The sequence below is a fragment of the Mirounga angustirostris genome, unplaced genomic scaffold (assembly GCF_029215605.1).
Source record: "Mirounga angustirostris isolate CCGP_5_RB_7025 unplaced genomic scaffold, mMirAng1.0.hap1 SCAF_12, whole genome shotgun sequence".
Classification (NCBI taxonomy): Eukaryota; Metazoa; Chordata; class Mammalia; order Carnivora; family Phocidae; genus Mirounga; species Mirounga angustirostris.
This window is the reverse complement of record NW_026991720.1, coordinates 13,165,726-13,192,401: the sequence shown is the minus strand read 5'-3', so window position 1 is coordinate 13,192,401 and position 26,676 is coordinate 13,165,726. Positions and strand designations below refer to the sequence as shown.

Genomic DNA, 26,676 nt, shown 5'->3' with positions numbered 1-26,676 from the left:
GGAGGGACCTGGTTGAACCACTTACTGCCCCTCTGTAGCTGGGCGCAGTCTAAGCTGCAAGGAAGGGCTTTGCCCAGGAGCTGCCATTTTGGCTACTTCTTGGGAGGGTTAGGTGTGCATCAGGGGAAGAAAGATAGGAGAGTAGGTGCAGAGTCCTGATGGATACGGCCGATCCAGGGCAGGGTAGGGAAGGCCACCTGGCTGGGACTTCCTGCCTGAGGAGTGTGAGGTTTATCCCGTGTGTAAGAGAGACCACAGTTTCCTTTCTGGAATAGAGTCCAAGCAGCAGTGTGGAGGGTGGCTTGGCGGAGGGAAGCTCTGGTCAGACACTTCTGGGTTCTCATCCTGGTGCTGCTCTTTCCTTGAGAAGGTCACTCCATTTTTTTGAGCCTCTTCTCTCATTTGTGAAATGTGATCATATTATGCCGATGGTCATAGGAACGCCTACTTAATTGGGTTGTATGAAGGATGAAGTAAGACAATATCCAGCACAGGGTTTTCTGCCATTGGGATAAGTACAGAACATGGAGGGTTACAAGTAGGTTGGGGATGTTGGTTCCTTAACAGGGAGGCTGACGGGGCCCAGGCAGCCGCATCCGTTTATCCCGGGGAGCCTTGCACACATCTCGTCTGTGTGTGCCATGACATGAATCAAGTTGGAAACCATTGTTTTCTGAAGCACTTGGCAAGTGTTTCCTACAAGCAAGTCTTCAGTAAATGTGGCCGTTTGTTGAGATGGGTCATTGTACTCACACAATTACTCTAGAGGCTGAGGGCACAGAGGATGGGCTGCCTTCCAGGGACACTTCTGAGGTAGAACTGACAGAATTTGGTGACCAGTTGGGTGTCAGGGAGGATGGGCCCCACTAGAGAGGGGGAGGCCTTGGGGATGGCCGGGGGATTTATTATGTTGTAGACTGAATGGGAGGTTGATGCTATTCAAGGAGATTGTCATGGAAGTCAGAGCACGTGGGCTTAGGGTATGAACGTTACTTGAGATGGTCTGATATAGACGACTTTCCCAAGAAGGCAGGGCAAGATAGCAAGTTAGGGAAGAAGGAAGACCCGGTGCGGATGTGGTCAGGGGGGAATGCCGGGGGCACGTGAGAGACTTGAGGACATTTAAAGGCTAAGGGGACAGAGGCAGAGGAGGTGAAGAAGGAAAAGGGTGTCTAACACTTTCTCCAAACTTTGCCTCCCTGGACAGTGTCTGTCCCATTGGAGGAGTGCCTGCCGATAACTGACAGTAGGGCAGTTGTCCAGATATGATTTACAATAAGGCATCCGATTCATGAGAGGTACTGTCTAAATTACTGCCCTCCACCAATTGCTGGGTTCCCTGCTGACAGTGAGCCAGGGGTCAAACAATTCAATCAGGTGCCACCACTAACAAATTGAAAATCAGTGGGGTGCAAAATGGATTACCATCAAAATCTATTCAGGTGCAAAACCACATTTTAAAACCCCTAACCCTTAGAAATCACGTCTTCCCTGATTCTTTACAATCCCCTGACATTGAGTTTTAATATTCCCCAGATATTTGTAAGCATCAAAAGACATGCCTGCAGGAGACCAAAAGTGACAAGGAAGGAACTCCCAGTTGGTCCTTTCTTTTGGAATTTGCAAACATGCTGGATGTATGAATTAATACATTGGTAATTCTGTTAGATTCTCGGGGGCAGCAGTTCTCGAACTTAGGTGTACAACAGAATCACCCGAGGGCTTATTAAAATTCAGATTGCAGGCTCTACCTCTGAGTTTCTGATTCGGCAGCTCTGGGATTAGGCCTAGGAAATGACATTTCTAGCAAGTTCCTGGAGGATGTGAGTGGGCCCTGGACCACACTTTGAGAAACTCTGCTCTAAGTTACAGGAGTACTTCGATAAGTTGGCAAGGCATGCTTTGCTAGGCAGATTATCAGGAAAGGTTCCATTGGACCAGGTGTTGAGTATGTTAAGGGGCTTGATTTCCCCCCCCCCCCCAAGAAGCCTGAGAAGAGCCTGATTCAAGGAGATAGACATGGATTTGAGGGCTTTGTGCTCAGAGGTGAGGTTGGGGCACGGGATGGAGGCCAGAGAAGAGGCCGCTCTGGCTCACCCTTCCACGAGATGGCAGGTGCTGCAGGCACATATGACCTCATTAAGGCCAGAGCCTGTTCCGCGTTGGTCCATGGGTAAAAACTGTTCCTGTCTTTTGATGCCATGCCTCTTCCCATCACTTGAAAGTTGATTTTCTTAAGGTTAAACAACCACAGGCCCTACTTCCTTAGCAAGCTGCTATCAGCCTAAGCTTTGGCTCTTCCCATCCCTGAATGATGCCACAGAGGTATTTTTCTTTCTAAATCGATGGTGTTTGACTTTAGTTCTACCCTGTGGAGAGTAGACATGACTTTTTGGCATCGAAGTTATTGCCTTGTATAAACTATAGGTGTCACCAGGCCCGATAGGAAACAAGTCTCTTTCCCCAGGACAGAAAAATGGGTCCCAGAAACTGCCCCAGACGTGGTTGCTGCCTCTTTAACGTTTGGTTTCCCGTCTCTCTTTGGCAGGAGAAATTGAGCGATGCACGTACATCAAATACCACTACTCCTCAGCCACCATCCCCAGGAACCTCACTTTCAACATCACGAAGACCATCCGTCAGGATGAGTGGCATGCCCTTCGTAAGTACACCTGAGTTTATTTCTTTGGCGGTGACCTTTGGAGGTCACGGAGGTTTGGACGCCCATCAGCAGCCTGGTCTGGATGGATGGATGCGCCTGTTAGACCTGTGGATAGTCCTGGAGCACAACAGCAGTTCCTTGAAGTGTCAATACCTGGGTCAGAATCGCCTCTGCTGGCTTGGATTGTGTTAGATTTAAAGAGTTTGCTTGTAAAATTAAAAACAGGGGCACCTGGCTGGCTCAGTTGATAGAGCATGTGACTCTCGATCTTGGGGTCGTGAGTTCAAGCCCCACCTTGGGAGGGAGAGCCTACTTTAAAAAAATAAATCAAGGCAACAAATAAATGTAACATAAAAAAAATTAAATTAAAAAAACCCCCAAACAACGAACAGACAATGATGGGTAATCTTACTTCATTACCGGGTGGGCGTTTATGCTTTCACCTACCTAATGAAGCCAGCTCCTGGGATCTAACCTCAGCGCCTCTCCTGAGTTGCTTGGAGTATTAGAGTGGCAATCTGTGAACCCCTTGTGCCATTCTTTGTATGGGGTGAGGCCAGCTGGGGGTTGCAGGCTGCATAGCGTTGGGAGTTTACGTCTGGGTGGGTCGCTAAGGCATAGGATCTCGTCCTCAGCTTACAAGTTTCTGTTTCCCCAAGAATGAGAGACTTGGGGACCCAGTTCACATGTGATTGCAGCAGAGGTCAGAATATCTGCCTCCAACGGTTAGGGAGTTTCTTGGTCAGGGGCCCTCAAAGACTCTAATTACGGTAAGAGAATGACTTCATGAGCAAACAGTTAGTTGGCTATTTTCATTTTTCTGTTCCATGGGCATGTCCTGCTCGTCCGTGTCTGGGAAGCTGTCCTTTGCTGGTGGCACAGTTCTTCATGGGGGCACATTCTGCTCCGAGTTGTTTCTGTTGCATTTGTCACTTCTTTCCTGTTGCAGCTCACCACCCCCCCCAAATCACAAGGCTAAAAATCAGTAAACATTTATATGCGAGGGAGGGTCTTTTATTGTTTGCTCAATTGTTCCGTCAACTTTGAAGAAGGTTGAAAACCTCTTTCTTCCCTTTATTGTTGCCTAGTTATGTTTTGCACGCATGGGGTCCCACAGGTATCTTCCACTTGTTAGTTTGGCTTCAACGAAACGACGGTGGATTGAGGTGGCGGGAGGTGAGAGGGGCGAGTAAGATTAAAACAGAGCAACGATTCATTGGCTTCAGGAAAAAAGACTGTGCCCAGGTGTCTGGATGATTGTTGCCACCACTGGCCCGAAGTGATAGGGCAGGTGTCAGTGGATGGGAAGGCATTAACCAAATTGTTACCTTCAGGCTTTGACGTTACTAGAGACAGTAATCAGAACGTGGGGGCAGAGGGCTAATGTTGCAATTCCCATGTACTAGACATTGAGCTAGGCTTACACGTACTTATTTAACTTTAATGTGAGATTTGCCTTAGAGATTCTAGTACTCAGGATTACTAATGTTTTTTTTTGGGATGTAGACACTTAAGGAGACAAATACGTAAATAGCTGAAAATGCCGATTTCTCGCATTACATTGGTCTACTGTAACCGCAGCCCACAGTAGATGTTCAAGATTCCTGATAAGCCTTGCTGAGTAACCACTTAAATATAACTTAAATTACGGGGGTCATAACAGAATCTAAGTAGGAAGAAGTGATTGACGTAGCTTCAGTTCGTATTTATTCAGTTCAGCCAAAGGTACTGAGTTTTTCTTTCTTTCTTTTTTTTTTAAAGATTTATTTATTTGACAGAGAGATAGCGAGAGCAGGAACACAAGCAGGGAGAGTGGGAGAGGGAGAAGCAGGCTTCCCGCGGAGCAGGGAGCCCGATGTGGGACTCGATCCCAGGACCCTGGGATCACGACCCGAGCCGAAGGCAGACGCTTAACGACTGAGCCACCCAGGCGCCCCGGTACTGAGTTTTTCTATGTACCAGGCACATAGTGGATACTGAGGCCACAGGGAACTCTTTGAAAGAGCTCACACCTGGAGGTGGAGGTGGGTGGGGGAGGGACATATTCACAAAGCAAATAATTGCAAGGCAGTGTGATAATTACAATATAGTATAATTGTTTCAAGCAATTAAGATAGTTTGTGAACGTTTTCCAGCAAGAAGGAGAATTAGTATAAATTGCACTGATGCATTTCAAGGGAAACCCAATAGAACGCTATTGGCTGTGCAGAGTAGATACCCGGAATTCAACTAGATTACCCATTGCAACATTGCTGGAATTGTTATGTGGTGTTGGCAAAGACTGAGAGAGGAGGCTAATGCCAAGGTTTGTGGAATTTTCTTTGAGTCCCATGTCTCTGGGCTCCTTGTTCCGAAACTCTGGTACCGTTGGGTTCTGCAAAATCGCGTGTGCAGCTTATGCTTGTGAATTGGGGTACTACTAGATCTCTGCTTTTAATGGATAAAAGCTCTCTCAGCAACTGATATGCGAAGGTTTTTGACATCCCATGGTGGGTGAAGTGGAGGGTACTCTTTGGCGAGGGATTTGTCTACCTGTTTCACAGAGTGGCCTAATGGTCTTTTATTAAGCAGGCAGGGAACGTTTGCCATTCCTGACATCGATGACAGCTATTTTTAGCTAGAGGGCAGGTGAGCATCTGTCACATCTGAAGTTGGTGCTAAGTGTAATTGGCAATGCTGGCATAATGGGAAAGGATAATAAATGTCAATTTTAATTTCAAAGGTCAGATATTGATATTAAGTAGGAAGTGGGCTCATGAGCCCCCTTTCAAATAAAGTAGAAACTACAAAGACTAGCAAACCCCTACGACCAAGCTTTGGAAATTTAAAAAAAAAAAAAAAATCAGACTCTGATTTCTTATTTGAGAGTTCTGTACTCTGTAATACTGTAAATGAGATCAAATAAATCCATTTGATACCAGGTTGGTTATCATTTTGGAATTTGACCATAATACCGTATATTCTACCATTTTGCTCAATAGATCATATTTGCCAAAGGCAAGAAATCAATTTTTTTTTTCTGAAAGAACTTGGTAAATATTTCAGACTTCGCTTAAACTGAGGTTAAACATTTCTCATTAGGGATTTGCATGGGGTCATCACCCCTTGATGTGGGGAAAAACTATTTTTTCAAATAGGAAAAGTACAATTTGGTTTAAAACTGTGCTGTGGTTTCTGAACAGTTAACACCACCAGTGGGAGGCTTCACTGTTTGGCTGAGAGCTCATCCACTTGATGGTCAAGTGAATAGTAGGTGAAAGAATAAAATTATTTGTAGGTCACTAGGCTTATAAATCCAAGTGTAAAGAGATAATAACCACCTTGGGGAATAAAGGTGAGAACCAAATATGTATGTGTGTTGTGGGGGGTGGTCTCTGAGTTTCGAACACCTACTTGTCTGAGTGACTTGCTGGTGAGGTTTACTCGGGCTGGATGGTGATGGCTGGTGGGGCACTGTGTATCCTTGTTGTCCTTCTCACCCCAGTCCAAGCTCCCTGGGAGGAGGCAGAACTCCTTCCAGAGTTGGAACTGTGTCCTCATTCCACCCGGGCCTGGCGCTCTGTCTGGGGCAGCCCCCTTGCCGTCCTGTCTGTCTGCTGCCTCCCATTAGGTTCCAGTGACCCTGAGTTGCGTTTGTCCAGCCCCCGTGGGTCTGACCCAGATCCTCCTGCCCCCTCCAGCGCTGGGCCAGTGAGGATGGGACGGTAGTGACGGGAGATGAGCTTGGCCAGTGCCACTCTCCGGGTGGGTTGTCCAGTGTAATGTTTTGAATGTGACAAAATCTGATGAGTGGCCGTGAGGGGAAAGCAGGCTGGCACTGCAGTGGCACCCGAAACAATGCCACTTCCTCTTTTCACTAGAAAATAATGTCCCCACAGGCTTTTCATGCTCTGCAGCTCCGTCTGAGGTTGCAGCCCTTGTTGGGAGAATTCTGTGTCCTCCTGCCACCTCCAAGGGCCCCTGAGGCCATCTGCAGTGGCTCTGCCTTTGCTCTGTGTGCCACTGGCGTCCCTTTGGCATGCCCCTTCTGTGTAGCTGGAGGTCTGCACGTAGCCATTGGCTGGGCAAGGGGGAGGTGGGAGGGCGGACAGCCTGGGTGGCCCGTGAGAGGCCCCGGGGAGCCAGGAGGCTGAGAAAGCTGGGTCTGGCAAGACGTCCCTGAGAGATGAGTGCTTCTGCAAGAGGGAGTTGGCATGGAGTGGAGTTGCACCGGGTGACCCTGGGGAGGCTAGCAGGTGGCACCGAGGAGGAGCCTGCCTGGGGGCAGGCACCCGGTGGAAGGTGCGAGAAGGATACGCCTTCTTACCCTCTGATCTCTGCTTTGCTGCTGCCGAGTTTCCCGTGGGGTCTGAGCCCCAGGACTCCTGAGTCGCCGTTCTTGTGCACTCGGGGGTTTTTCATTCCACATGGTGTTTTCAAGATGGAGGTTTCAGCTCACAGCTGATTGCCCCTGGCAGCGAGAATCAGGGAGCTGGGACTCCACTTCCCTGCAATCAGATCCTGTCCCTTATCTCTCAAGAGGCTGAGAGCCAAGAAAGCTAGAGTTCTTTATATATTTATTTTTTTAAAGCCTCCTTCTGTCAAGACTGAAAGTTCAGTTAATTAGATCCGTTGGTCACGTGGCACATTTCCAGCTGGCCAGGGAGGGAAAGAGAAGGAGGAATGATCTCCTCCTCCTGACATGGACATCGCTGCTCCCCCATCCTCCTGAGGGCGCTCCTCCAACAACACACAGACACACACACTAGCTCTGGAAAGTGGGACTGAAGAAATAAGATCTGTCGTTAAAGAGGGAGGAGGGGAGAGGAGGGAGGGGGCGTAGGGGAGGGAGACAGACAGAGATGGAGCCTGAGGCTGTCAAGAAGCAAGGTCATTTCAGTGGATATGCTGAAAGAAGGAGAAGAAATCAAAATCCAGAAGTTTCTTTTCTAATGTAGACCCTCGAATGACACACCTGGCTTCCTGGCCCCAAGGCTTGAGGCTGCCTACGGCGGGGGGGGCTGTAGGCTAGCTCAGTTTGGGGGGTCAGCCCCCTCCCAGGCTGGTGTATGGTGAGAAGCTCAGTGTGTCCTGCTGCTCTGTTGTGCATTTCAGTGCAGAACCCTCACCTTACTCTGCTTGGTCAAGCCCTACTTGGTCTCCCCCTCTTCTGGCCTCTTCCACACCCTCTCCTCTTTGCATAATTAGTGCATCCTGCTCCTGGACCCTAGTCTCCCTGGGCTGCTGTCTCACTCCCTCTAGCCACCCCCAGGTCATGCCCACCTCTTGTGCCCTAGGCTACTTCCTGCTCTTCCCCCTGGCCTTGGCCTTCTGGCTTGGATTTATGTTGGCTCCTTGCCTGATGGCACTTGCCTTTTCCTCTTCCAGTGGACTGCCTGACAGCTCCTGGACCAGCCTGTTCATCTACTCTCTGGACTTTTCTCCCATTCAGACCTCTGGGCTCCAAGCTCAGGACTTGCCTGGATTTCTGGTTCCTCCTTCCCCAGCCATCCATGGTCAGGACAAGATGAATGTGGTAGACCAAGGGGCTTGGGATGAAAAGAAAATAATAGTAATTAACTTTGTTCTTATCCACAGTAATGCCCCTCAGAGGGTGGCTCGAGGTTTCCTCCTGGGAGCCCAGCCGCACTGTTCCTGCTCCTTTGCAGACAGAGTAACGGAGCCAGGGAGAAAGGGGCTGCCTAGAGGTTCCACCTTGGCCTCCAAGGAATCTGAGACTCAGAATCCAGGTCTGAACTCCAGCTGACTCCCTCCAGCTATTTTTTTCCTTTCTGTTTCTGGCTGCTGTTATGTAAAACAGCCTAATGAAGTAAACATCCCAGACATTAGAAGTTTAGGTCCCCTGCAGTGTCAGCCATTTTCCTTCCCCTGCATCCGCATCGGAGCCCAGCCTGAGGGAGGCTCTTAACTGCGTGCAATCTGTTGCGAGCTGCCTCTTGCTTGCAAGACTGGCCTCCATGGGGGTCATGCCTAGCAAGAAACCGTCCCCAGAACTGTGAAAACTTGGTCGTCCAGAAACTCAATCATCAGGGCATCACCATATGTCACTTGGTGTCCTAAGGTATTTGCTTTTTGCAAACCACCTTTGTCTTTCTGCCCCACACAGCCCTTGCAGGGAATGTTGTAAACTTTTGAGGATCCCCATGGGCTGCTCCATGCCTGTCCTCCCAGAGCTCCCGTGGTTTTTCTGCAGCAAGTCAGGCAGAGAACACAAACCCCCTTCATGTGCCATTGCACCTCTACCTGCCCTTGCAGCAGTAACTCCTGCAAGGACACACCTTTTCTTCACAGCTTCCCCTGCCTGTCAAAAATTTGATGAATTTGTTTGTACAAAGGTGTTCATGTCTCCTTGGATTGCCTCCCCGATAGTATTTTTAATGTTCAAAAGACCTAACCCAAAGGGATGGCAGTGAGGTGATTAAAGGTAGTGTGGAGATCCTTAAAATCATAATGCATATGCTCTCCCTCCCACCTACTTATGTGGCTGGCCTGCCTAGGGCTCGGTGATGGGAATGGAGTGGACAGGATGGGGGTTTATTTTTGAGATGGCCTCAGGAGTGGGAAGGAAGGAAGCCTCAGGTAAAAGATGGGGTGGAGTAGGATACCAATCTTTCTGTTAAAGATGCGCTGATGATCCACCTACTGAAGCAAATCTGAGGACCCCCATGCCGGTGTAACTGTGGTTTTCAACCACAGTTCATTTGAATGTGCAGGTCCAAGTTTGTGCGGGGAATTAGTTGGAAGTCTGGCCTAGAGGCATTCTCTCAGCTTCTGCAGATTGGAAGCTGCTTTCTTCGCCGAGCATTGTGATACGGACGTCACAAAGGAGAACTGGGCACAACCCCACTGACATCCCTCGCCCATTTGTTCATTTACTCATTCAATATTCATGGAGAAGCCGTGTTAGGTGCTAGAGGGGATATTAAAAGGTATTCTGCTTTCCAAATTGGATGATATATTTCCAAGTGCCAACCTGGCAAGGGATCAGACTGCTTGTTGCTTAATGTTTATTGACTACCTGGAGCGTGCAGGCTAATGCTACTGACGTGCACACATCATGGGTCCTGAACTCCACAGTTAAGTCAGCAAGAATTCCTTGTAGAGGGCATAAAAGCAAAATAGAAGCCCAAACTACCCTATCACAGAGGCATGGCCTGTTTTTTTAGAGCAAGGGAGAAGTGGGGATGACCTGGGATCTTCCTTTTCTTGGCCCTCTGAGGGAACTGTCCCAGCTCTAGGTGCTGAAAAGGAAGCTCCATATGGCCTGTGATTCCTCTTTCCAACAAATATGACAATCACGGCTCACTGTCCAGGCACACTGTAACAGTCGGGGTGGGGGGGCGGGGAGGGAGGAACAAAAGCAGAACCTGAGTATTCCAGCGGGCAGGGACAGCTCAGCAACCGTGAATGTGGGTTGGATGAGGCATGGATGTCTGGGCAGCAGACACTTGTCATCAAGGCAGTGGGTCAGTGGTATGAATACCGTGGGTACTACTTTGGGGGATTCAGGACTACATGATCCAATTCTTACAGACCCCACTTCTAGAGGAGATCTAGAGCGTTAGGGAGTTAAAATAAGGAATTCTAGAGAATAGTGCATGAGAAAATCCCACTTTTAAGATCTGGGATACACAGGTCAAGGGGTATCATGCCTTGAACAAGATGGGAGATCATTTTATAAAAGCAGGAGTCTCAAACTGTGACCAGGATTGGTCCTGGGCTTTGGAGGTGAGGCTGCTTCTGAAGATGGTAGGACAATGGGGAGGGCAGGGGAGAGGCATCTGGGTATCAGAATGGCTTAGCAGAAAAAGTAATTAAGTTCTATATTTTGTGGTAAAGAACCTATCAGAGTCTATACCAGTGCTACTCAAATGTGGTCCATGGACCATCAGCATCATCTGGGAACTCATTAGAAATGTGAATTCATGGGCCCCAGCCCAGGCCTATCGAATCAGAATCTCTATAGTTTGAGAAAGCTTGGTGTTGGGGGGACATTGGTGGGGGCTGTAGTGGTTAGTGAAGGCTTGGGAGGACAGAGTGTGGCTGGGCCTTGAGTGGGAGTTGAGAGAGGGAATATTGCATTTAGCACAACCTCTCACACAGGAGCAGGACCTTTAACCTACTCATGTATTGTTTGTTGTCTGTGTGTCTGTGTCTATTTTCTATTAGAGCTTTGGTAATTCACTTTTCTTCCATATTTCTTCTTGTTAATTGAATAAAACTGCATGGAAAAGGTGAGCTATTTTCTTTCTGTTTGTCTGTCTTTCTGCATTATGTGTGCTATTAACATCTTCCTGATATCTAGCCTGAAACCTCTTTGTTGTGTCTCCAACATTCTCTTTTATTCAGAAACCAGTTTCAGGCTCCACTGAGGCTAGGGGACACTGGATTGAGTTCCAGCTCTGTTGCTGTCTAGGTATATGACCCTGGGCAAACTATGTAAGTGTTTTAAACCCAACACACTCATCTGTAAAACAGAGGTAATAATACCTGTCTTGAGAGTTATTATAAGGTTTAAATTAAATAAAATGATACACGTGAAATCAGTAAGTCTGCAAAGCCTGATACCAAGTGGCATTAGGTGCCATGATTAAAGGAGCACAGAATTGTACCAGGTGTTGAGATCCCCATAGGATGTGGGGGAGAGGCTTTAAAATGACCTTTCATGGACTTGGGGGCTTTTCTATTGAACTCTGCACAGGTTGTGTGGGTTTTTGCCTCCTGTGTGGCTGTACATGTTAATGGGTCTGTTGTGGGTTCGCTGTCTGCACAGGTATGTGTGGTGGGAGCTTGCATCGGGTGCTCACAGTGTGGGAGTAGAAAGTGGCTGAGAGGATTATGTGCTGAACGGCAACAGTGTGGCATATTGTGAAAGGAATTTCAGAGCAGAAACTCATCAGTGTTTGGGATCTTCAGTGGGGTAGCAGAAGCAGCCCTCTAATTTACCAGTTGTGTCCAGTAAGAATATGGTTTAGACAATAACAGGAGTCTCTAAAAGAAGATTTACATACCGAGTGTCTAAGAAGTAACATTTTCAGAGCTTCGAAGATAAATATGCTGTGAGTACATTGGTACTGAAATCGTTGAGGGGAGCGTGGAAATGATTCTCTTGACTGTTGTGGCTCAGCCCTGCCTTTCAGGAAGACTGCAATTTCCAGTATGTATTGTGATCAGATGCTCTTCTCTTCCTGAAGTGGAAATATACATCCCAAAAGTGGATACTGCAAGAGTGTTGGGGATATAGGGAAAGGAGGAGGGTCTAGGAAGAGGATAGTTGGTGTGGTTAGGGTTGAGGGGGAGGCGTGATACTCCTATTCTGGGGGAAAAAGGATACTCCTTATTTTCAACTCCGTGCTCACGATGGACTATGGGGTGGTGCCGGCTATGGTCATGGATACTGCGTTCTGTGAAGGACCAAGAATTGCAGGGAGATAGGTTGGCCTTGAAGATGGCTTGTAACCTACTAGTTGGGTGAGAGGGGGCTACAGCTCTGCCTGGCCTGAGTCCTCTTGGGAGGCAGGGCTGGGCATGAGCATTGGTGGGACTATTCTATAGCCATGACCATGGGGAGAAGATGGAACTTGAGTTCTGACAGCGGGGGTTCTAGGGAAGAAGTGAGGATCTGAAGTGCCAGGTTCATGGAGTGTGCAGAAGGCAAGAACTAGATCCAGAGTGAAGGTAAGGTGGAATATGTAGGGTCACCCAAGAGGTGGTAAAGCATTGCTGAGTCCAAGACTCTGGCATTGCCCATCAAGTCATATTTAGTGATTGGCAGTTTTGGCTGCTAGGACAAACCTCACATTTCTCTGTTCATGCCTAAAAAGAAAGGCCTCATAAATTGATCAGGTTTAAGGACTTTTTGGTGGTGTGGGGGGGCATTGTCTTAATGATGGAGTTACCAGGGTGAGCTAAAATGTCTGGTCCTCTGAGATAATTGTGGGAGCTGACCCCTGCCCTTGTTCAACTTTGGGGCTGATATTCTCTGCTATTCTCATAGTAGGCCAAGAGGCTGGCCTGGTTCTGGGTAATTCAGGCTTACCTAAAGTAGTTCTCCATGGAGTCTAGCCTTGCTCATGTAAAGCTATAATTCTGTGTGTAGAAGGTGGGAGGTGGAGCTAAGCCTGAGCCAAAAATACTGTGTTACTTGTCTTGCCTCACTCTCTATGCATATCTATCTTAGGAGTCTTCCATGGAAGGTTGGTATCAACTACAGTTAAAACATTCTTGGATTCTTTGTAATTCAGCATTCCAACCAGGGCCATCCAAACGAACTTCCTGTCATGATGGAGATGATCTATAAATTTGCATTTCCTGATATGCTAGCCTTAAGCCATATCTGACTGTTGAGCCCTTGATATAGGAGTAGTGCAACCAAACAATTGAATGTCTAATTTAACTTAATTTAAATTTAAATGATCACACATGGCCAAGTAGCTACCGAATCAGACAGGGTAGTTCCAAACAATCCTCAAATTTCTTAAATAGATTCCACTTCCAAATTATAAACTGTTGATTATGAATAGTCACACATTAAAAACAAAACCTTACAGGTTTTCTGGGTGCCCTGGCCATTTTTAGGGGAATAAGAACGCACATTCCCTTGAGTCGCCCAGATACTCATTCGCCACGCTGCCCTTGGCCTCCCAGACGCCCCACTCCCAGAGCTAACTGGGGTATTCTTAGGCTTTTCTGCTGGCCTATGCCGTGGGCAGGTAAGGAGAGGTGGCAGGGACAGTGTCTCATCATTACCTGTGCCAAATCTGGGCCAGGTTGTTGCAGGTCGGGTTCCCTGGGAAGATCTTGAGGTGGAGTTTTGCTAGAGGATGTTTATTAAGGAGTGCCCTAAGAACCTACTTCTTTGGTAAGGAAGGGACAGAGCAGGGTTTGAGTTTGACAGAGGGAGAAGTCCAGCTATAATACAGGCCCAATGCCCCCCCACCAGAGGGCTCTGGTCCTACAAGTGACCCTTCAGAATTTCTGGAATGGGGTTGAGATGGCTGGGCCTCAGCCTCCCACACTGGTTACTTCTTGGATGTGGGCTCACCAGAATAGGGGCAGCTTTGGGCCTCAGCGCTCTGTGTCTGAGTAATCCCCAGAAGGGGCTGACCCCTGAAGGCCAACAGCTCTCCCAAACCAGGGCAATAAATCCTCCCATGATGGGGGTTCTGGGCTGTGCGCACATTGTCCACTGCACAGGCTTTTGACATAAGTGATTCTTGGAGGTTGCCCGTAAGGTGACTGAGACTCAGATGGAGTAGCTTGCCCAGAGCTCTAGCCTCGGAGAGACAGAGGTGGGACTACAACCCAGGCCTTGGTCGTTGCAAAATTCATGCTCTTTCCTCACCCGAGGATCCCTTCCCTGTGCCTTACTGGACAAACCTCCTCACAGACTCTTCTCTCTGCCTGGTTTCTCAAGTATGCTTTCTTATTTTCATTATCCTACGGGACAGCCCTACTTCATCCTCCCCCTCTCCTACCATCAGTGACCCCCCCATTATCTAAAGCAAGTGAAGAGCTCTCCCCATGAACCGCCAGGCTAGCCAACCCTCCATGCAAGAGCTCAAGTAGTCAAAAGAAATGAAAGAAAGCTATTTATTTTCCACCTCTGTTTTTTTTTTTTCCCATTTAATTACTGGTATCACAACAGGTCTTTTTTCTATTGCTTTTTATTGCAGATGTGTAGTATTTTATCTACATTATGAATTAAATAGGCTTTTGTGGACTAGCCTCGAAACCCAATCATTTATAACAGACATGACTTCTCTGGAAATGGGTTCTGAATTCTAAATCACTGACTTATAAATGAGGATTGAGAACAGAACTCCTTTCAAAGCTGGAGACTGGCTTTCTATTTTCTGGGCAGTTTGCCTCTGAATGGTGTCACCGCCTCCCTTCTTTCTGCATCTCATACTGGGTCCCCGAACCACACGCCATCCGTGGGGCGAAAGCACAGACTCCTCCTAGGTCCCTTGTTCTCAGTTTGTAACCAGCTGCTGATACAAAATTAATTAATGCCCCATGGTGTGCCCTGTGTAGGCTTATCTGAAATCCAGAAATCCAACCGAGAGACCGCAAGCATCCTTGGCGCTAGGTATCATTCAGTCTCAGTCCTCCTCTCTGTTCACGTTGATAAGATGAGACTAATTATGTAAGATTTCCCTGAGGCTCCTTGCCTGGGCACCTAGCACCAAATTAGAAATGAGCAGTCAGAGGTGTGTGTGTGTGTGTGTGTGTGATCTTTTGAGGCCGAGAGACTCCTGAACAAGGATGTGGAGGTGACACCACACGGGATGACATCAGCGTTCGTATTCCCCATGCCACCCCATCCCACCACCTCACTCCTGGAGCTTCTAGATGCTGCACAGTTGCCAGGGAAACCAGGAAAAGGAGCTATACAAAAGCTACCTTTCCAGAGCTCTGGGCAAATCCTCTTGGGAGTAGAGCAGAAGGAAGGGTGTGTTCCTTCAGGCCCTGAGATGAGGGGAAATGCCGATGTCAAGCCAGCACCCCCTCCTATGCTGCCCCAGTCCAGTTCCATCCCTGTGTCACGTTAGCATTGCATGCTGCCGCCCTCCCCCATCCCCCATTGCCATCTGCTCCTACCCAAAGGGATCTTTTCATTTCCGGGAAGTAAACATCACTTCATGTCAAAAAGAGTAGGACCTCTGATTTATGGTTAAGGTTTGAAATCCGGTTACTGTTTAGCTTGGCAGAGCTAACAGAAATGTGCAGTTAAAAAATACTACCTCTGTTCCATTTCCTTGTTAAGTTGAAGGAGAAGGGCTGGGATCCTAAGTATTTGCAGTTTTTGGTGAGAGCTTTGTGCTCTGGTTAACGAAGCGCCATCTTTGGTCCTTTGTGGAATGAGCTGGCAGGACCTTCATTCCCAGGGTTTACTGAGGGCCTGTGATGTGCACAACTGGGCAGTGAAGGAGGGGCCTTCGAGGGGCCTACAGTCTACTAGAGAGCCTAGAGCAGCGACAGCAACTCAGGATGGCAGGGGCTGGTGCTATGGGGTGTGGGTGCACAAAGTGCTATCAGCAGCGTGCGGAGGAGGAAAAGGCCATCTCAGCCCAGGACAATGGGTCAGGAATAGCGGCACTTGAAATGGCCCTAAAATACTTCATTCATTAAATTTGCGTTCCTACCATCTACAGGAACCGTTCTAGGCACCAGATGAAAGAAATGGCTGTTTCTTACCCTCATGGAACTTATGCTTTCATGTAATTACTACCACTATTGAGTGCTTAACATGGCCCTGAGATGCGTTATTTTACTTAAACCCCAACTGTCCTGTTACAGCATACACTTATGACAACTGTCTTACAGATGAGGACACTGAGGCTTACAGAGGTCACAGAGGTCACTCATGGGAGAGCCACGTGGTGTGAGCGGTGGGACTTGATGATGCCTTAGCAAATTCATCTGTCAGTGTGTATGGGATGGATGGAGATGGGTGGCGTCTGGACTCTGAGGAGCTTTCTGTGATAGTCCAGGCCTGAGACCTCCTCAGAGGTTGACTCTCTGCAGTCGACCTCTGAGACTTGATCACACAAGGAGGTGAGGCTACCTGCTGAGTGGGTGTGCTTGGGGGGATGGCTGAGGTTCTGAGGTGTGTGGACGGGGTCTGAACAAGCAGGTTTCTGACTCACTCTCCCCTGGATGGCAACCATCTTTATCTCCAAGAACAACATTTATCAGCACTAACTAGGGGCATGGAAAATGGGAAAATGAGTTTTTTTGGACGCATAGGGAAGAATTAACTATATTTCATTGAGCTTACATTTCTCTTTCCACACGTGGAAATATAAGGTATATTCATTACATTTAAAAGTTAATTCAACTTTGGCATCTGATAAATGCATGAATCCTATATCTCTTTGGCCTTGAAGTCTCAAGGCTAACAACCATTTTCTTTCTTTCTTTTTTTTTATTATTATATCATGTTAATCACCATACATTACATCATTAGTTTTTGATGTAGTGTTCCATTATTCATTGTTTGCATGTAACACCCAGTGTTCCATGCAGAACATGCCCTCTTTAATACCCATCACCAGGCTAACCCATCCTCCCACCCCCCTCCCCTCTAGAACCCTCAGTTTGTTTTTCAGAGTCCATCGTCTCTCATGGTTCATCTCCTCCTCCCATTTCCGCCCCTTCATTCTTCCCCTCCTGCTATCTTCTTCTTCTTTTTTTTTTTTTTTTAACATATAATGTATTATTTGTTTCAGAGGTACAGATCTGTGATTCAACAGTCTTGCACAATTCACAGCGCTCACCATAGCACATACACTCCCCAGTGTCTATCACCCAGCCACCCCATCCCTCCCAGCCCCCATCACTGCAGCAACCCTCAGTTTGTTTCCTGAGATTAAGAATTCCTCATATCAGTGAGGTCATATGATACATGTCTTTCTCTGACTGACTTATTTCGCTCAGCATAACACCCTCCAGTTCCATCCACGGCATTGCAAATGGCAAGATCTCATTCCTTTGATGGCTGCATAATATTCCATTATATATATATACCACATCTTCTTTATCCATTCATCTGTCGATGGACATCTTGGCTCTTTCCATAGTTTGGCTATTGTGGACATTGCTGCTATAAACATCGGGGTGCATGTACCCCTTCGGATCCCTACCTTTGTATCTTTGGGGTAAATACCCAGTAGTGCAATTGCTGGATCATATGATAGCTCTATTTTTAACTTTTTGAGGAACCTCCATACTCTTTTCCAGAGTGGCTGCACCAGCTTGCATTCCCACCAACAGTGTAGGAGGGTTCCCCTTTCTCCACATCCCCACCAACATCTGTCGTTTCCTGACTTGTTAATTTTAGCCATTCTGACTGGTGTGAGGTGATATCATTTTGATTTGGATTTCCCACTGACAACCATTTTCATTGTGTTATTAAACAAGAGCTCTTTGATCATGGTCACTAAGCTATGAAAATTAGTTGTCATATATATATATATGTCATATATATATGTCATATATATGTCACATATATATGTCATATATATGTGTCACATATATGTCATATATATGTGTCATATATATACACATATACATACATACATATATACACCAAGCTTTTAAAAGTATTCTTGAGAATGGAATTATCAACTGCAACACAATTCACTAATCACTCATGAACTCAGATTTCAGAAGATGGTTAGATTTTCTTATATCTTTTGATTTTATACTGGATTCTCACCTCAGGATTGTTGAGGGGTGGAATCAATGAGTAGCTATTACTCTCAGAAAGTGGGGGTCTTCTGCCTTACCCGATTGGAGCCGTGAATAATTCAACATGATCACAGGCTCCTTTTTCCTCTCTTGATGTTGAGCTCATTAAAATTGCATGGCCAAGGGACACATGGGAGGAAATGGCTGGCACCCTCCATATCGGCTGCCAGAAACTCCAACACTGTCCTATAACAACCTCAGCTCTCATTGTTGGGAAATGGAGCTGCCATTGGTGGGGAATGATCAACGGGTGAAGGAAGAACATGGGGGAGGAGTAGCCAGGTGTCTCCTCTACGTGTGATAGCTTTCCTCCATTCTACTGGCAGCCATCCTGGTGGTGCATGGAAATGGTATGCTGTCTCTATGCTCACTAGTGATCAACTTAGTCATTATCATTGGCCTCATCATTAACTATTTATAGTTTACTCTGCACAAGGTAAGTGCTGAACAGACAGGGCACCCTTTTAGAAGCTTTCTGGGACTATTTAATTCATCTCTTTCAGTGAGATGGAATCTCCAGAGAAAGCATCTAGAGCCAATTGGTAACAGTCAGTACTATGTTTTTGTTTTTGGCAGGGGGATCTTGATTCTACTTCGAAGGATTTTTTGAAATAATTTTGAAAAATGCTGTACTTCTTTTGGAACATTTTTTTTTTTCATAACTCAATGTATGACGTTTGTAGGACCAGCTAGGATTCAACTTGGAGGTTGGAAATGGTGGGAACCAAGTGAAATTTTTAAAATGCCGTAGACTCAGGTCAAGTTTATTTAAGAGTTGTCACAGAGATTGAAACCTAATGTTAATGCTGGTTAATCTTGAAAGGAGAGAGGAAATCTGAAACAGACGTTGTCCTCAAGGGCTATTCTGGGCAGCAAGCATTTGCCCATCATCTGAATCCTTTAAGTCTCTGCTGTAATCCTGCCCTGTAACCACCTGCCCCGATCCCAGTCCCTTTTTCTTCTTCATTAGATGAACATTTACCCCTCCTTCTATTTTATCTCTTTTTGTCATTGGCTTATTTCATTTCTCCTGATTATTAAAATAAAACGTAACAGAAAAATCTGACGGACAAGTACAAGAGAGCAGGAAAACATGATCTAAAATTCGACTACCAAGAGGCAAATTACTGACGGGTCACATATCCTTTAGCATTTCTTCCCGTGGTGTAAATAATATTTTATATATAATTTTGTATCCCAAGTTTGGGTTATAATTATAAACATTTCCCTGTGTCATCAAAATTCTTCATAAACCCAATTTTAATGGCGTCATAATAATCTACCATACAGATATACATAATTTACGTAACCTTTTTTCTACAGTTAAATGTTTATGTTGTGCTAGTTTGGGGCTGTTAGGATAATGTAATGATAATCCTGTGCATAAATCTTTGACAATATTTTTGATAATTTGTTTAGGATAGACTCCTAAAACAGGGATTATTGGCTCAAAAGACACGTGCATTTTTTAAAGTTCTTGATATAGAATGCCAAACTGCTTCCCAGAAAATTCCAGCTAGTTTGGTCTTAACCTAATTTTTCCTTCTGTTGGAAATTCTTTTTTCATTCAAGTATATTCTAATTTGATGAAAAATAGTTACTCATTTTTGAAAATGTCATTTCTACAATTATGAGAAGGGTTGAATGGTTATTAGCCATTTGTGCTTCTCATTTTTCAAGTTCTCTCTTCATTTTGCTTGTCTTTACTTTCCTGTTACCTTATTCTTTCCCGTCCACATGAATCCATCTTTGGTACATGTGCCACTTGGCCAAGGGCTCCTCTTATAGTCACCCCCCCCCCCCCCATTTAATCCTTTGCTTTCTCTTTTAGGTTTCTCTCTCAGGACTAAAGAGGTTGACAATCAGAGGCACAAAACACTAATGGGTGTTCAGAAAATGAAGTCTGGTAGCTTAAGTGGGTTCAGAAACATTTGGGATTTTTATGGCTCTTGGGGTTGGCTGATACTTTGGGAAACTCCAAGAGGAATGAATGGCCCATTGTCTTGTTTGTGTCTGGTATATCCAGTGCCTAGAACAGAGCTGGCACATACGGAGAAGGCAAGGTACTTGGTGCGTATTTGTGGAATGAATGGACAATGCCTTTTCAAGTTTCTAACTTCTATACAGTGATTTTGGCTATCCTGACCCCCAGGTCTATCACTGAGCTCAAGAAAAGAACAAAAGGGCTGCCAAGAAGGTTTGAAATTTATCTACATTTTGCAGTTTGTACAAAAGGGATCATGACCTGAGCTGAAATCAGGAGTCGTTCCTTTAACCCACTGAGCCACCCAGGTGCCCTACGCGTGAAGAATGTTTAATTAAAAGGAGCTGAGAAGCATGAGATTGAAGTTGTTGGATGCAGGATTAGCCTGAAGCATGATGGTGTGGACTCAGGATTGTAGAGGGTAGAAATGACATTGCTCTCAGTTGGGCGAACTCTGTTCTGAGGAAGAGGTTTCTCGATTTTCCATATTAACCCTGGAAACCTTTCTCTAAGTGATGGTCCACCATGGCTCTTCTTTCATTTTAGTCTGGTCCTTCTTGGGGCTTCCCTTGTGTCTCAGCACATGCAGATGTTGAGAGCTTGACTTGGGAGTGTTATGACGTCCGTGTCCCCCTGGGTATGTGTTCTGTTGGGGAAGAGTCTTAGCCTCTTGTCACGCAGATACTTTCAGGGAGCTCAGTGTTTGGCAAGCCCGGAGCACTTTGACTTGTGCTTTTTGTTCGTCAAAAGGATGTTGGGAATTCCATGTATCTCTGTGAGTTCTCCCCAAAAAGTACTCCTCCTTTTTGAAAAATCGGCAGCACCTAGTTCAACTTCTTTGACTTCATTGTGCATCTGTGCCTATGACATGAAATATTTACCCAGGGCAGAATTTCCAAATTGTGATTCCAGGACCACTGGCACCAGAATCACCTGAGTGGGCTTGCAAACGACAACAACAACAACAACAACAAAACCCAAACAAACGAAACGCTTGCCCTGTCAACTACTGCATTAAAATTGTAAGCAGAGAGGGCGCCTGGGTGGCTCAGTTGGTTAAGCGACTGCCTTTGGCTCAGGTCATGATCCTGGAGTCCCTGGATCGAGTCCCGTGTCGGGCTCCCTGCTCGGCAGGGAGTCTGCTTCTCCCTCTGACCCTCCCCCCTCTCATGTGCTCTCTCTCATTCTCTCTCTCTCAAATAAATAAGTAAAATCTTTAAAAAAAAAAAATTGTAAGCAGAGAGTCCTGGATTCTGTATTTTAACAAACTCTGAAGATTATTCCTATGTGCTAGCTAATGGAAACTCCTGCCCCAGGGCATAGGATGTTTGTCTCCCTAGGAGCACTGGTCCTAAAACATGTCTGGTCCAGATGGCACCAAGGGGGCAGTAACCACTCCCTTTCGACAGCCTGCCTCTTCCTGACCTGTAGTTCTCTATGAGGCCTGCGACACGCATTGTTGGGGCTGAAATATGAATAAGATGCTGCCTCCATCCTCCATTACAATTTATGGTGTCTATAGTCATACATAAATTATTTCAATAAAGGACACACTAGGAAAATCAGATGCCATAAAAAAATGGGAGAAGGGGAGATCATTTGACTGAGGTTGGGATGATCTGGTGAGTTTTATGGGATGGAGGATTCAAATAGGACCTTGAGGAATGGCTAGGACTTGCCAGGCAGACATGGGAAATAAAGGCTTTCTAGACCAATGTAGCAGCTTGAGCCAAGTCTCGGAGACCAGGAAGCTGGCGAGATGTCTGAGCAGCAGCGGGAAGTCCCATGTGGCTAGAATGGAGAATGCACAAGGCTTTATGATGGGAGGAGAGATTGAAGTAGGGGTGAAACTCAGGGACATCAGGACTTTCGTTAGTCCAGGATGGCCTTGAAGTGTTTCCAGCAGGATCACATGTGACCACATTCTCTAGATACAAAACTTGGTCTAGGGGTTGACATGACCATTATATTTCCGCTTGAGTTAATGAAACCCCTTTTTCCTTTGTGTCCTCTTATACCCTGTGGCCGCCCCCCCAATAATTCTGTGCCATCTGCACTCTGTTCTGGGTGGCAGAGCCAAGCACTGGGGTGAGAGAGTGGAGGACAGACCAAGAAGAGAGAGTTTGGTAACTTCTGCTTTGTCTGTGCTATTGGACGGACAGACGTGGGAGGTGAAGAATCCAAAACAGTGGGTGATACAAAAGGCATTTATATTTGGCTTTGAAATGCACGGTGGGATTGATCAGCAGCTGCAGATTTACCTTCCTAATTAGGCAAATATTCAAATGAGTTGGCACTCCTTGAACACATGCCCCCAAATTCCAAGACCGTGTAAATCTTACCCATTTTCATTTTAATATTACCTACATTAATTATGTATTAATATTAATTATTATATTAATAGTAGCTAGACTGTCGTGGAGTATTTCTATGCCAAATGGACTTCCAATTGTGCATCTTCATCTGTGATTGATTTTTCATGAAGCTGGGAATAACCTCTGCCAAATTCAGAATCACTGGATAAAGCTTTCTGTTTCTGTTTAATCGGGGTAAGAAATATGTTCATGACGGGTTTCCTGGTTGGTGTAGAATGCTGGCGTGAAGGATGGGTCTGTGCCCATGTTGCAGTGTACCCAGTAGGCTAGGAAATGCTATTCGTGGTTCTCATTTCCTTCTGAACTTCAGTTTCCAGTAAAGTATAGTCAGATGTAAATTATGTGATGTATTCCCAGCCCATATGTAGACAGAACAGAATTTATAACCATCCGTAAAAGCATTCATCTTCAACTTATTAATCTCATCATGGAATTTAATAGATAGAGGTGACATTTGAGTTCATCTAATCAAACTTTATCATTTTCGTAATGAGGCCCAGAGAAAGTTAAGGATCTTGAGGATTAGTACTCAAAGCATGCTTGTGGGCACAGGCTAGCCAAGGATTAAAAAAAAAGAAAGTGGATTGGTTACCAAAACAAAAACCAAAAACTCTCTGAGGATGATGCCAAGTTGATTGTGTTTCGGTCATCACACTTCCCAGGGGGGCCCTGATGGAGAAGGTCCTCCTGCTCCTTCCTTCACTGAGCCTGAAGAAATTGCCAGATACCTTTCGAGATACACTCATGAATAAGACGGGTGTGGTCCTTGCCTCTGGGATCTTAGCTTCTCCCCCAGGCACACACTGTTTTTCTGCTGGCTTCAGGTCTGGCTTGGATCTGGCTCAGCCTCCCAGGTCCTAGGTGTGTGATGTTCCCTCAGCTTGCCTGCTGTTTGGTTTTTCTAACGAGAACAAACAGAAGAGCACAAGAGGGATTTCTCTCTCTGTTCAGTCACCGGCAAGAGTTGAACTGGATGAGTGCGAGAGACGCTGATCAGAGCTACAGCGAGGCTCTCTGATTCCAGCTTCCAAATGTTCTCTGGGATGCAAGCCAAGCAAATGCTCCAGTCCAGAGGCCCCAGGAGGGTCGGGAGCAACGGGATAGGGGGAGCTCCGATCTCAGGAAGAGTTCCTACTGAGGGGGAGAGGGAGTAGAAAGGTTCCCCAGCACCTCTGACTAAACCCCTCCCAAGTTTGAGAAGTTAGAGTGATGAAGTGAAGGAGAGCAGACAAGGGGGAGGGTGGGCTGCTGAATTCAAGTGTTGGGGCCATGGTGGACCAGGGAGGGAGGTACCGATTCAGAGGAAGAGAAAACAGGCAGAGACCAGGAATCCAGAAGAGCCATCTCTGGGAGGAAAAGTCCCTCCTCTTCATGATGGAAGCAGTATGTGAAGCCAGGCAGGTGGCAGAAGAAGGTGGCCGGGCGGCTCCTGCCCAGGCGTGGCTGCATGAGCGGCGTGACCTGGTTGCTGTTTGTGCCCGAGGAGGCCTGCGTCCCCCCAGCAGCTGCCTGGAGACCAGCAGCACGAGTGCTACCGGGAGTCTGTGTGGTGAGGGGGGCAGTTTGTGGCCAAGGTAGGCCATGAAATTAATTGGCCCCTTTGGGAGAGCTGAAGCCTGTATCTCTGGACTTACTAGCCAAGGGCTTTAACTAGGCGAGATGACCAGTTGGACGGGTGTTGGTTGGCACTTGGGTGTCAGGATTTCCTTTCTGTGCCCAACAAATCAGACACCAACGGATATTTGACAATAATCAGCACAACTCAGCCTGTGGGAGCTGGGAGCAGCTCGGCTTTTTTGTGTGTGGCTGACCCAAATATCCTGACTTTATTCCTAGACAGTGCATGTGTGTGGGCATGCATGGGCATATGTGCACTGCATGCACTTTTTCCGTAATGTGTTCTTCATATCTCGGGGTATCCTAGGGGGGGTTCACTGGGGAGCAGACTCTTTTAGTTCAGGCTGCTCTAACAGAAATACCATAGACAGGTGGCTTCAGCCGCACATAGTTACTTTGTCAGTTTGGGAGACTGGAAGTCCAAGATTAAGGTGCCCGCTGATCTGGTCTGGTGAGGACCCACTTGCTGGGTTGCAGATGGCTGAGGGCAGAGAGAGGAAACAATCTCTTGCCTCTTTTCTTATAAGAGTGCCGATCCCATCATGGGGGCTCTGCCCTCGTGACTTAATTACCTCCCAGAGTCCTCATCTCCAAATACCATCACACTGGGGATTAGGGTTTCAACATATGAATTTTGGGGGGAACCCAAACATTCAGTTCATAGTGCAGACTTTGGGGCTGAGCTTTACATGTAGGGAATTTTTGGGGAAGGGCCCTGTGAGGGAAGATGGGAAGCAGGATTGGGCAATAGAAACAGCTGGTGGGTAATAGACTTGCAACAGAGGCCTTTGCCAATGGCATGGGGAGCTATGGGTCTAGGATAGCCCCTTTAGAGTGCTCCAGATTGAGGCAAGGGTCCAGGCCTTTGTACCTCCACATTGACCGGTCATTGGGTGCGGGGGACTGCTTGGAAAGGGTCTGCCTTGGCCAAGGGCAATTCCTAGGGAGAGCCTCAGTGGGCAACAGCAGGGCAGCTAGGTGAAGGTGCCTCAGTGCTGAAGGGGTCCTTGCTGGCACCCCACAGCATCCGCTACCGGGGACGAGGAGAGTCTCTGGATCCCTACATCCTGAAAACTGTTTGCCACTCTGGGTGCATTCACGGTGGTTTCCAACAACAGAATAGCTTTGTTGGTGGTTCTAGCCTCTACATCAGGGGGAGCCTAGAATGCAGGGAGGGAAGGCTTGTCCATAGGGCTTGAGTCTTGCTCCAGAACACCATCAACTTCCTCACTGGCAGGAGTGAACGTGGGCTGTTTTCCTTCTGTTTTTAGGGGGCTAAAGCTGGTCACTTGAGAACAGCACTGTCCCAGTAGAACTCTAATGTGAGCCACAAATGTCAGCCACAGAGTTAAATTTTGCAATTTTTTTTCCCCAAAAGAACCAGATGAAATTAACCTTGATAATATAGTTTCTTTAACCTAATATAGTCAAAATTTTACTTCAGCATATACTCAATTAAAAAAAAACTTTTTAATAAGATAATTTTAATTTTTTGGTGTTAGGTGTCTGAAGTCCAGTGTAAGTTTTATAGTCTGCATTTGGACCAGCCAGAGTTCCTGTGCTCAGTAGAACATGTAGCTAGTGGCGACTGTCTGCATTGGACAGCTTTAGAATGTACTTTCTGCTACGAATTCCCTCACAGGGTTGGGTCTGTTTTATGTGTTCAGCACTAAGGCAGCTTATTCAGGAATGGCACCTTCCTTCTAGAAGCTTCTAAGCTTCTGCTATAGTGTTTATTGATACAACTTCCAAATCTACATGGTCAGTCTTCAGCTCAAAGTCACCTAGACTTTGGGGCAAGTTTCAAGAGGGAGGTAGTTGATAATTAACTGGAAAACAAGGACAACAATCTGAACTTAATGTTAGCACGGATGCCTTAAATTCCCAAGATACCAGGATATTGGCCTCAAAAGTAGATACTCTTCTCTCTCTGGGGGTGATGATACCTTCTACTTGCCCAAAATAGGAAGTCAGTGATTTTCTCTGTTGTAAATGAGGGCAAGATTATTGTGAATACGAATTTTACTTTTAAGAATGTTTTTGGGCAAAACTTTTTTTTTTTTTTTTAAGATTTTATTTATTTGAGAGAGAGCACAAGCAGGGGGAGGGGCAGAGGGAGAGGGAGAAGGAGAAGCAGACTCTCCGCTGAGTGGGGAGCCCGATGCAGGGCTCGATCCCAGGACCCTGACATCATAACCTGAGCTGAAGGGAGACGCTTAACCAACTGAGCCACCCAGGTGCCCCTGGGCAAAACTTTTTCATCAATTGGATTGCATCTTCACCTCAAAGAGAATATTATCCTATGTGAGCTAGATCTGTGTTTCTCTGCCTTTTTCAAACACTGGGATGGATTTTCCAGCTTCATGCACACGGGCTTGTGAACCATATTGCTGTCATGTACAGAAAGCAAATTGTTTTCTTACCCTCTACTGCCCTGAGTTTGTGTTCCCTCTGCTTCTCCACATGTCAGTTTTTCTCCTCCTCTTGGTGATTTGGTACGTTTCGCTTATGGAAAGTTCTCGGAGAGGTGGGTGCTGCTGAGGCTGTACTTTGGACTTTCTGTTGGAAGCCCAGCAGAAGCGCCCTCTGTGGGTTCAGAACATTGTCAGTTTGGGTCACATCCCTTTTTGATCCAAAGAGGGTTCCTGCTTCCCCTGGCTCACCTCATCCCAGAAATCAGCATGGCAGTTTATTTAGAATTTATCTGACTTCTCAGTTATCAAGCTCCAGCAAGATTTGGAGGCACATGGTGAGGCTGATTTCCATCAGACATCTTTTAAAAT

The 26,676-nt window shown here is 46.5% G+C and overlaps 1 protein-coding gene across 1 annotated transcript in view; it reads left to right on the top strand.

Annotated features, from left to right (window-relative positions):
- Positions 1-26,676, top strand: part of TMEM178B (transmembrane protein 178B) — a 341,694-nt gene that overhangs the window by 108,987 nt on the left and 206,031 nt on the right. The window contains exon 2 of the mRNA XM_045864163.3: positions 2,549-2,662. Coding sequence (XP_045720119.1) covers positions 2,549-2,662 — 114 coding nt within the window. The remainder of the gene's footprint in view (positions 1-2,548; positions 2,663-26,676) is intronic.